The sequence below is a fragment of the Eptatretus burgeri genome, chromosome 14 (assembly GCF_056783735.1).
Source record: "Eptatretus burgeri isolate ZD-2024b chromosome 14, Ebu_testis_v1, whole genome shotgun sequence".
NCBI lineage: Eukaryota > Metazoa > Chordata > Myxini > Myxiniformes > Myxinidae > Eptatretus > Eptatretus burgeri.
Window position 1 is genome coordinate 18,882,064 of NC_140974.1, and position 12,661 is coordinate 18,894,724.

At 43.3% G+C, this 12,661-nt stretch overlaps 1 protein-coding gene across 10 annotated transcripts in view; it reads left to right on the top strand.

Moving 5' to 3' along the window:
• Positions 1 to 12,661, top strand: part of LOC147012734 (phosphatase and actin regulator 1-like) — a 203,120-nt gene that overhangs the window by 149,537 nt on the left and 40,922 nt on the right. For all 10 annotated transcript variants that reach the window (XM_085853856.1, XM_085853855.1, XM_085853857.1 and 7 more), the window contains one exon: positions 10,640 to 10,855. In XM_085853856.1, coding sequence (XP_085709982.1) covers positions 10,640 to 10,855 — 216 coding nt within the window. The remainder of the gene's footprint in view (positions 1 to 10,639; positions 10,856 to 12,661) is intronic.

A 12,661-nucleotide genomic window follows, 5' to 3' on the forward strand; every position in this document is an offset into this window, starting at 1 on the left:
TATAAGTGTTGCCGTGTGCTCGGTAGTCGGTTAGATCTGCATTGTTGCATTTGCTTTTTGTGTATTATTGTGTTTCTTCTTCTTCTTTTACATTTGCTTTTGGTGTAATTGTATATGTGTGCTTTCCGTTCATCGCAAAATAAATGTGCTTTATGTTGAACTGTTTTCCCGTTTCGCTTCGTCTTTTCCTCTATTGAATCCCCATCTTGCTTCACGTAAAGGGTTGGTCGTGGGCTAAAATGCCCGATAATTAATCGAACCGTCGAGGCCGACGATAACACCGCTCGGTTATCCCGATAGTACGGAACGGGTCGCTTAAAGTGGCCCGTGTCCGAAGTCGACCTTCGGCGAGGTGCGATCGCCCGGTCTACCCTCCGTGTGGGTACTTAGGTAGGTCGAATTTGGCGAGCAACCCTATCCCACGCGGGGGCTGATTGGCTCGATCGCGGTGAGACCGAAAGGCCCACCCGTGACTGGTTCCCGGCGTTAGTCCGAGAGGGTCACGACTGGATTGTCCGTCCGGTGGGCGACGTGCCGCGATTCGAGTTACGTGGCCGTCAGCACGCCGGCGGGCGCGAAATCCGCAACAATATGTATACATACATACATATATATACATATATATATATATATGTATACATACATACATATATATATATATATATTGTATATATGTATATATGTATATATGTATATATGTATTTATATATATATATATATATATATATATATATATGTATATATATATGTATAGATATATAGATATATAGATATATAGATATATAGATATATAGATATATAGATATATAGATATATAGATATATAGATATATAGATATATAGATATATATATATATATATATATATATATATATATATATATATATATATATATATATATATGTATATTAGTTGGTGCACAAAACATTAGGAACACCTTCCTAATATTGAGTTGCACCCCCTTTTACCCTCGAAACAGCCTCAATTTTCAGGGCATAGACTCCACAAGGTGTCGAAAGCGTTCCACAGGAATGTTGGCCCATGTTGACTCCAATGCTTCCTTGTGTTGTTTCAAGTTGGCTGGTAGTGGATCTCTACTCCGAATAGCTCGTTCCATCTCATCCCATAGATGCTCAATCTGATCGAGATCTGGTGACTGGGCAGGCCACTGCATAAAGCTGAATTCACTGCCATGTTTGTGGAACCATTCCTGGGCAATCCTAGCCTTGTGGCATGGAGCATTATCCTGCTGAATAAATCCATATCAAGATGGATACACTGCTGCCATGAAGGGATGCACCTGAATTGCACTGATGTTCAGATACCCTGTGGTATTCAAACATTGCTCCACTTTTATGAAGGGGCCCAATGTGTGCCATGATAACACCCAACACCATCCACCACCACCACAACCAGCCTGCAATGTTGACACATGGCATGATGGATGCATGTACTTATGTGGTTTTCTCCATACCATAGTCCTCCCATCAGCGTGAAACAGCAGGAACTGAGATTCATCAGACCAAGCAATGTTTTTCCAATCCTCCAGTGTCAGTGTTTTTGTTCCTTAGCCAACTGTTACCACAGATTTTTATTTTTTGCTGAAAGAAGTGGAACTCTGTCTGGTCGTCGGCTGCCATACCCCATTTGTGTGAAGGTACGACAAGTTGTGCATTCTCTTGTGGGTCTTTCAGCACCAATGTTGTACTGCACTGTCAGTTGACAAACTGTAACCTTTCTGTTTCTCTGCACAATTTGTGTCAGCCTCCTTTGGCCTCTTTCATCAATGAGTCGTTTTCGACCACTGGCCTGCTGTTGGCTAGATGTCCTTTTGGTGGTGGACCATACTTATGATACACTGAAAATTGTTGAGCGTGAAAAACCCAGCAGCATCGCAGTTCTTGATACACTCAAACCGGTGTGCCTGGCACCTACTACCATACCCCGTTCAAAGGCACTTTTGTCTTTCCCATTCACCCTCAGAATACACACATACACAATCCATGTCTCAATCGTCTCAAGGCTTAAAAATCCTTCTTTGACCTGTCTCCTCCCCTTCATCTACACTGATTGAAGTGGATTTAACAGGTGCAATCAATAAGGGATCATGGCTTTCACCTGGATTCACCTGATCAGTCTATTTCATGGAAAGAGCAGGTGTTCCTAATGTTTTGTACACTGATATATATATATATATATATATATATATATATATATATATATATATATTTATATATATTTATATATATATATATATATATATATATATATATATATATATATATATATATATATATATATATATATATATATATATATATATATATATATATATATATATATATATATATATATATACATATATATATATATATATATATATATATATATATATATATTTATATATATATATATATATATATATATATATATATATATATATATATATATATATATATATATATATATATATATATATATATATATATATATATATATATATATATATATATATATATATATATATATATTTTTATATATATATATTTATATATTTTTATATATATATATTTATATTTATATATATATATATTTATATTTATATATATATATATATATTTATATATATATATATATATTTATATATATATATATATATTTATATATATATATATATATATTTATATATATATATATATATATATATATATATATATATATATATATATATATATATATTTATATATATATATATATATATATATATATATATATATATTTATATATATTTATATATATTTATATATATATATATATATTTATATATATATTTATATATTTATATATATATTTTTTTATATATATATATATATATTTATATATATTTATATATTCATGTGGTTGGGAACATCAATTCTAATAAAAGAACCCACAGCCAACCACAGTATACGGGTTGCATCCAGGTCATACTCATGCCTCGGACAAAGTAGAACACCTCCTGGAAAAAAATTTATGATATTTATCCCAATATAAAATTTACAAAATAACTGACTGGAGAAGGACAGACGATTGGCCTTTTTAGATGTGGAGGTACACAGACAACCTGATGGCTTGCTGGAAATGTCGGTGGGCAGAAAACCAACCCACACCAACAAACAGCTCAATATGTTGTTTCAGATTTCAGAATCCAGTCTGATGAATGCATCCACACATCCAGGTCCTCAGACAGTTATTTCGTTAAATACATGTTCAGATTAGCCCCCATCCCCATGTCTAATGGGATTTTGAATGTGATGCATTGAGAAGGGTAAAGAATAGATCCCCTCTCTTATGGGAAGTTTTTTTTTTTCTTTACGACATGTTTACACACATTTCTTTCACGAGCTCTGATGCGTGCCCTTATCTTTCCTAGGCAACGTTTATGCACGTACTTCTTTCGCGAGCGCCGACGCCCACCTTTTTTGAGAGTGCAAGGGTCGTCATGGTAACTGTGCGCAAGTGGGGCGGGGTGAGCTTGGGGCGAACTCTTCGTCCGCCGAGACGGCCGCAGATATAAAAACAAATTGGAGGTCCGTTCTGGGGCGAGAGAAAGAGGAGGGAGAAGAGAACGAGAAAGAAAGCGAGAGTTGAAGCGCGCGAGGGAAGAAGCGAACCAGAAAGAAAGTGTGCAAGCGAGGAAGTGTGCAAGCCTGCAAGTGAGCAAGCGAGCGCGTGGTGCACGTGTGGGTGTGAGCAGCGCCGACGGCGAGTGAGGCACGGGTCGGTCACCAACAAGTGAGGCGCAGGTCAGTCACCGGCGGACCGTGTGGATCACTGGACATCACTAGTTTCGTGAAGTGTGAAGACCTGCCCGTGTCGCAGCACCAGGGTTTAAACCCGCGACAGACGATCTCGGTGCCCTCCAGACGTCGACTGGCATTCAAGGCTGTTCGCGAGAGGTTGCACGGCAAGGCTGGGTGCTGGCGACGGACGTGACACGCACGTACACATTTCAGGACGTTTTCCATTTCACCGATGACTACTTTCTGGTGAGCGAGACGATTCTTCTCCCACCCCCCCCACCTGAATGATCTGTTGGGTGCCCATGTCTGTGTTTAGTTGTAAGTCAACCCCCGATAAACATCTGCTCTTTGTCTCTTTCCTGGCATTTTGATTGATTTTAATTTGAAATTCATTCTTTATTTACCGAAGATAATAAAAAGTTATTTTTATTTTTTTATTTTATTATTAATAAATCGTTTGTCGATTTCCAACCTGTCCGTGTTTGTCCTTTCCTTCCATTGGTCGAGCATTGTTCGAACCGAGATAGACTGGGAGGTAATTACCACAGATTTGACCAAAAATAGTCGGCACGCACCAGCGGTTAAAACGCTCGGCTGCCATAATCAAAATCTAATCAGATAACATTGGTGCTTTGCCGAGGGCGAGCTCCCAGCTCAGGCAACCATGTGACCTCTAGTTAAACAGAATAATTACACGGTGGACACTGGAACTCGTGGTTGACTGGGTGGCATTCGTGGTTTTAAAACAACCCACCGTACCACAACGTTAATTGTGAGCGGTGGCCCCAGGTCCGGCTTTACCGAGAACAACCGGGGATTTATCCCCCTGAGTGACAAGCTGGTGTCTCGGTACCCGTGGCCGCAACAATATATATACATATACATGTTGAGTTTATAGCTTGGCTTCACGTCGATGTATCAAGAAAACGTTACGTTGTCCTCAAATTAATTTGCAGTGCATTGTATGATTACAAAAAAACGAATTGTCATTAATCATTGTGAGGAAAGTAGAATATAGTCGACCAGTAAGCCAAAATGGTTAATTTCCGTGGCATTTGCACCGCTTGTTACAGAGAAAATGTGAGAATGAATCGCATCCAGTTGAGTCCAAATTATAATGTTCCTTGTGTGTTATCAGTGCGACGTTTTGTGACTCCCACATTGAGCGGCTTTGGTTTTCTATTCCCAGCAGTAACCTTGCCAATGTCACACAGAGAACAAAATGTCCACTCTTTATGTGAATGCGTTCACTTACATATTTAGCCATGAGGCCATTATGGACGATCACATTGAAGCAAGTGAATAACACATCTTCTCAATCGGATCTTCTGTCCTCTTTTCCCTTTTTGCATCTGACAGTCCATGTGAACTTGATTGTTCACACGGGTTCATGTTATTCGAAGCTTTAATGTACAACTATACCTTGTGGTGGGCTGTAAGGATGGCCTAGACGATAAGTATGCACACTCGCCTCGAAGATGTCTCGCCTGGGTTTCAATCCTGACCCAGCTATAGACTGTCATCCCGATGTTTCACAGGCAGGGTGAATCATCAATGTGTGTACCGTCTCTCGGATGGATGTTAAATAGCATCCCATCTGCCAGCATTCACTGGTGGACGATAAAGATCCCACGGTATTTTGGCACTTTTTTGTTCAGGTGCCTGAGATCGTTTGCCTATTCTTTGTGAAGTGTACCGTGGGATCTATAACATCCACCCAGTAATACCGGCAGACTGGACACCCAATTGATTGTCCATCCGAGGGACATCACGCACATTCATTAATCACTCTGCCTGTGAAACACAGGGATGACAATTCATAGCTGGATCGAGATTCTAACCAAGGCTAGACAGCTTAGATGTGAGTGCATGTACCTCCAGACCATCCTGTCAGTCCCTGTGTTATGTTAAGTCTGGCTTCCTTCTTGGGACTACAGTGCAGCAATTTTATTTATTTGTTTTTTGTATACCATGTCGAGGCTCATGTAAGAGCTAATACACAGAAACCTACAACAAGGCAGGAGACAAGAGGGGCGAGAGAGAAGCACAAAATCCATCCATTAAGACCATACTCTGTGCAGAGCGTTGGTGCTGCCAAAGCAGTCTCCTGTGCGAATGGATAAATCCTGGACGGGTCGCCCCTCTGACACAGGATAACAGAAAGCTGGCACTCACTTTGCTGACCTCAGAAGGATGACAGGCAGAGTCAACCCCACCTGGTATTAATTCATCAGATCAGGTCAGGTATGGGAGCATGCGCTGGAGCAGTGCATCGCTGCGTCCACTTTCCGCCGGTACTCCAAGGGCCTCCGTCTGGCCATCCCCCAGGCAGATGCCTGGCCCATCCCCATCTCCTTGAGATCTTGATCAACCTGCTACAACCACGAGGCATGTGGACGGCCTATTGGCCTCCTCCACTCACAAGGCTCCCTCGCTGAGAGAATCTGGTGAGCAGGATCAGCGTCAGGAAATCGAGCCACAAGTCCACACAGCCGCAGCTGATACTCACAGACTATGCAGGTAACAAATCTCATTTGAGTCTCCCATCAACCGCTCGTTGGACGGAATGTCTGACCAGCGATAGCCAAGGATTCTCCGAAGAGACCTGGATCCAAAGGAATTATGTCTCCATCTCAGATCCCTGGTCAGAATCCAAGTCTCACATTCATAGAGCAAGTCTGGAAGCACTAAGGAGCTGAAGACTCAAACTTTCGTCCTCCCGCATAGGTACCGGCAGCACCACACCCCATGATCCAGTGTAATCCATGACTCCCCAGGCCTGACCCAGACGTCTGTTGACCTCTGGCTCATAGCCAGCACAGACATGAATATCACTGCCAAGGTAAGTGGATCTCTCCATGACCTCAACATCCTCACCACAAACTGGTACAGACAGGATAGCAGCATCCAAGATGTCATTGAAAGCCTGGATCTTAGTTTTGACCCAGGAAACCCATAATGCAGGCACCTCTGACTCCTCATTCAGCACCTCAAGGGCCCCCAAAAGCATATCCAGAGTCTCTGCAAAGATGACTGCATCATCTGCAAAATCAAGGTCAGAGATTTTGACATTCCAAAATGATGCACCACAGCTTGATCTCTTCTACAACCTCCCGAGAATCCAGTCCATACAAATGCTGAAAAGTGTGGGGGCCAGTACACACCCCTGACAAACTCCAGTAACACTGGAAATAAGTCAGAGATGGTACCACCACATCTCACAGCACTCTCAGTACCAGAGAATAGTTCAAACATCAGATCGATCAGTTTTGGTGGCACCCCACGAATCCGAAGAATCCTCCAGAGGGCATCTCGATTCACTGGATCGAAAGCTTTGCAGATATCATCATAAGCTGCAAGTAGCGCCTGCCAGAACTCTCGTCTGCGATCGGTGAGGACCCGAAGATACGGATATGGTAAGTCATTGACCTCTTTGGTGTAAAGCCTGAGTGTTCTGTGAGCTGGTGCTCAAGCAGATGGTGGCGAACCCAATCAAGAATTATCCGAGCGAAGACCTTGCCCAGCACTGAGAGCAGCGTAACCCCTTGGTAGTTGTTGCAGTCTTGGCGATCACCCTTCCCTTTCCAGAGAGTGACAACAAGGCCCCTCTTCCAGTCAGTTGGGTGAATTTCACCTGTGTTCCAGGTGAAATGATGCCTGTGTTCCAGGCAGAGCACAGAATTGCATGCAACGTCATGATTACATAATTTCCACCAACCTTGAGAATTTCAGCATAGATCCCACATATCCCAGGAGCTTTGCCCCATTTAAACCGGTTCAACACAGCCCGTGTTTCCCCGAATAAAGGTGGATCACAGTTGATTGGAGGGTCAGCAATAGGGATAGTAACACCTCTGACATCCAACTCCACAGCTGGTCGATCAGCTTGGTACAGCCACTCAAAGTAACCAGCCCAGCTGGCCTTCACTTCAGCTTCTCTGTCAAGAGCCCACCACCCTCTGCTCCAACTCATTGAAGGACATGCATGGATGAACGCAATGTGCAAATTCCCTTATAAGCAGGATGAGAATCACTTGACCACAGGTGATGCTCTAGCCCCTCACAGGTTCCTCGCACATAGGCCTTCTTGTCCACCTTCAGTGCATGTACAGTTTTACACCTTAGCTCCCTGAACAGCTCAGCTTTGCCATTTAGCCTGGCCCTGCGACTCTGGTCAAGGGTATCCAGTGTCCCTTGAGAGACAAAATTCTTCTTCACCCAATGGTTAGTTCCAAGACATCTCCCGGCAACATCAAGGATGGTGGTCTTGAAGGCACTTCACAACTCTTCAGGATCATCCCCCAAAGCACCCAAACCACCCAAATCTACACTCAGCCTGTTCGCAAACTCCTCAGCTGCCCTCTCATCCTTGAGCTTGCCAACATCCAGCCTCCACTGGGATGGTACGAAGCTGCAACTTCAGAGTTATCACAATAAGCCGGTGGTCAGAATTGAGGAACTGAGCACTTCGGTAGACCCTGCAGTTCTGGATCATCTTCCAGTGACCATCAACGAGGACATGGTCAATCTCCTTTGCCACACTGCCAGCGTTGGAATACCAAGTCCAGCGATGAGCTTGTGGGCGCTGAAACCATGAACCGGCCACCTTAAGTGCATGACTTCTTGCAAAGTCAAGGAACTTAGTGCTATTCTGGTTCACAGTTCCTGACCCATGGGGACCAACACACGTCGCATAACTATCCGTATCAGTTCCAGTCGATGCATTGAAATCCCCCAAGACTAGAAGAGTGTCTCACCTGGGGCACTGATCAACCACAGACTCGAGTGTGGCATAGAATGCATCCTTCACGGTGAGATCACTCGCCTCAGTCGGAGCATATACAGAGAACAGGAAAATGACACCTAAGAAGTGATAAATCCTTAGTCTCATAATACTCTTGTTGACCGGTGTTACTTCAATTATCATTTGAGTCAGCTTATTGGACACAGCTGCAGCAACTCCTTGGAAATGGTAACCATCAGACCGACCACACCAATAGTGGATGTTAGCACCTGCCATGATCTCACCACTATCTGGTCTCTTAACCTCAGAGAGTGCTCAAAGATGTCCAAACGCTTGAGTTCAGATAAATAGAGACAGGTGATCATCCTCTCTTGGGGATAAGACATTCCATGCACCCACCCGAAGGGACCGCCTCAGATTAACCCAAGGCGACCGCCATCTGGTGGACGACACCTCAGCACCACCCCAACACACTACCGCAATCTGACCCGGGAAGGTTACTCCATGTTTTTCCTCCGATCATCAAAGAGTGGGGGTGCCAAAGGCTTTGCCCCAATCCCGTCATCCGGTGAGCTGCCTCGTGAAGGTCAGCTGCACAGGAGGTACTCCCACGGAGTGGGTTTTCAATTTTCTTTGCATTTTCTTGTGTTTTTAGGAGTGAAGGATTTTACGGTTGCCGGAGTGCAAATCCTGACACCAACCCTCAAAAAAAAGTGACCCAACTGCAGGAGGACGTCCGCAGACATGGTTGGACACTACATATGGATGGCCGTTGGCTCACAAGGAGCTCCTCCGCCCTTTGACAGGTTTTGTTTTTAATCCTGCTGGGTGTCCATATCCAAATACCCTCCTCACCAGAAAACCTGGTGGGGGAGACGGTTGAGTCGCCGATAACCTGACCATGGAACAGGTTAGTGCAGGTTTACATGGTTCCTGTCACAAGTCACAGATCTGATCTGACCTGACAATATCCCATAAGCTAACCGGATCTATGTTTCAGGTGAGCTATAAATTTATTGGGCCCGATATGTTCAACTGGATCAGGCATTGCATGTCAGGAGGTATGCACTCCACTGAGTGCCCTTCTATTTACCTCTGTCACCGGAGGTGTAAGGAGGTTATATTTTCACCCCTGTTTGTTTATTTGTCTGCTTTTTTGTCTGTTTGTTTGTCCGTTTGTGTGCTGGAAATCTCAAAAAGTTTTGGACGGATTCGGATGAAATTTGATGTGCAGATTCGGTGTGTGACGAGGATGAACTGATTCCATTTTAGTGAACATTCGGATCCGGATCTGGCTACTCAAATTTTTTAAAGTGATTCTTCAACATTGAGAGGTCAGGCCCAAGACGATATCTAGCACGATATCTTTAAAAAGTTGTGGACGGACTTGCACAAAACTTTGTGGACATGTTGGGTGTTTGACAAGGAAGAATTGTTTCAATTCCGGTGAAGTTCCGAATCTTGATCCGATAATTTTACTTGTGAATCTTCACCATTGAGAAATTGGGCCAAAAACAATACCTCGCACGATATTTCAAAAATGTATCGGGCCCGATATGTTCTCGTCGATCAGGCATTGCGTGGCGGAGGTATGCGCTCTACCGAATGCCCTTCCAGTTCTGCATTTTAATCCGGACCAGGCTATCTATTCTACTCTCTCGTTGTCAATTTTTCTTTCCTCTTATTATCCACTTTCATCAGCTCTTCCATGAACGTCGACCATTGTTTGAAAAAATACGAGTCCCTTATAAATCTCCCAAAATATAAAACACAACAAAGCAGTTGTTTCCAAATCTCCGCAGCATCAAATTTTACTCTAAACATCATTTGGTCCAATGTTTAATTCGAGCTACTCAGACTGGTTTCATTAAGTCAATATCAGGTGTAAATGTTCCACATCCAACCAGGGGCCAGACTTGGTATATCCCCCATCATTTAGTCAGCAAAATCCATCGAGATAGTACTTGGTGTTTAACACCTATTGTGCAGAAATGTGTGATCATTAAAGTGAACATTTGTCAATTATTAATCTATTCAATGATTCTAAGGTTTTGTAACTTAATCCTGGTTTCAGTTCAGACGTTGTTGTTTCACATTCATTGTCTGTGTTCCAGGTTGTGAATCCGAAATCATCATTCCTGGTCTGGCCAGTGCTCCTCAGACACCCCCACCGATGCCCCCCAAGAAATGTTCATACGGGCACAGTGGGGCAGCAACGGGTCGTGAGAGTTCTGATGATGGCGTAACGGCGCGAGAAACACCACCACTGAAACAACCACCTGCCTTGCCCCCCAAACCTCTGGCTCGCATATGCGCCTTCCATACACCAGGTTAGTTTATTCTAACCACACTTCTATCCAATTGTACAGAACCTCTTATGATTTAAACATAACGGACCTGATGGATCCCAACATTTTTGTTTGCTCTCTGTGTTGCTGCCTATCACTACCTGCTGCTCAAGAGTTTTGTTGACAATCATTCCTCACTTTTAATTTTTCCAAGAATCTTGCTGTCTGTGAGCAGGATATCTCACAAACTTACGGATGGATTCGGCCGAAAATTTGTGGACAGGTTGGGTGTGTGACAAGGACGGATTGATTCGAGTTCGGTGAACATCCGGATTCGGGTAATAGAAATTTTAAAGTGATTCTTCACCATTGAGAAATGGGTCGAAAACGATATACAGTCGACCCTCAAATATCGTGGGGTTTCGGCTCCTGGAAAATTCCATGATGGTAAAAACCTCGATCGTGGAAACCAATGTCCAATAGGAAAAGGGGCTTTGATAATATATGGAGGAAGATGGGTGGCAGCCAGATATAAACACACTACAATTGAAATAAACGTAAATATATTAAATGGTGTCAACGAAACAAAAACACAAGACTTTTACCTTTTTCATTTATTACTAAACAGTGAGGTGGGTGAAGGTAGGAACATTATGTACTCGTACTGTGCTCTGCCATATATAGAAAACACAGGACTTGGCTTGGGATCATGTTAATGCTGTTCGAGCGAGGGAAGGGAGAGCAGGAAAGGGGGAATCGGCGATCGGAAAAGAGCAGCATGAGCTTTACGATGAAATCGTCTGCAGCATTGCCACATCGGAGAAGGATAAGATGACCCTTAACCACTTTACCTTGAAAACCGGAGCAGATCTTTCCTGCCTGTTGAAGAAGGTATGAATGAGGTGACATCCTCTTCCAGAATAATCCTGTCTCATCGATGTTAAAAAGCTGCTCTGACATAAATCCCTTCGCCTCTATTAGTTCAATGAGCTGCATTGGATACTTTTTCGTAGGATCATGGTCGGCCGATGCTGCTTACCCGACTATTGTTACATGATGGAGGCCGAATCCTCTTTTCAATTTATCAAACCAGCCCTCGTTGGCGTATGATGTGTTGGGTAGATGTGGTTCAACTGGTGCCTTCAGCTGAGTTACCATGTTTCGGGAATCGCCTCTTTTGATCCGATTTGTCTGGGATGCTGGAGCGGCGAAGAGCCACGACGATTACAACGCAAAAGTGGTGATTATTCGGTCGAAACACTGGTGAGGTGACGTGGTTTGAGAATGAAACATGAGGACGGCGGTTCGAGTCCGGGTGTCAGAAAATAATGGTTTGAGATTAGATTTTTGAGGATGGTGGTTCGAGTACGGTTGTCGGAAAGTGAGGGTTTGGGAATGAGGTTTGAATACGGAGTTGGAAAATGAAGGTTTGGGAATTAGGTTTGACGGATAATGAAGGTTTGGAAATGAGGTCTGAAGGAAAATGAAGGTTTCAGAATGAGGAAGGGAACAATGGAGAAGGTTCGACCCACAATCATTGATGCAGTAATGGCGGCCCACAGATGCCGCATTTTCACCTCGAGTCAACCGATCGAACAAGTCGATGTTTTTGCCCAACATCACAACCTTTCTCTGCCTTTTGGCACAGCTAACTTTGTCCATCGCTTTAAGTTTTGGTTCATTACCAACGGTGCATGAGAAACAACACGAGGTTCGTCATGGGAGATAATCGTGCACGCACGGACGCAAGTGATGACTCATCTCAGATTAAAATCCACGATCGGTCGAAATGAAATACCACGATAACGAAATAGTCGGGGGGGGGGTATACTCACCTTTGTGTTTCCT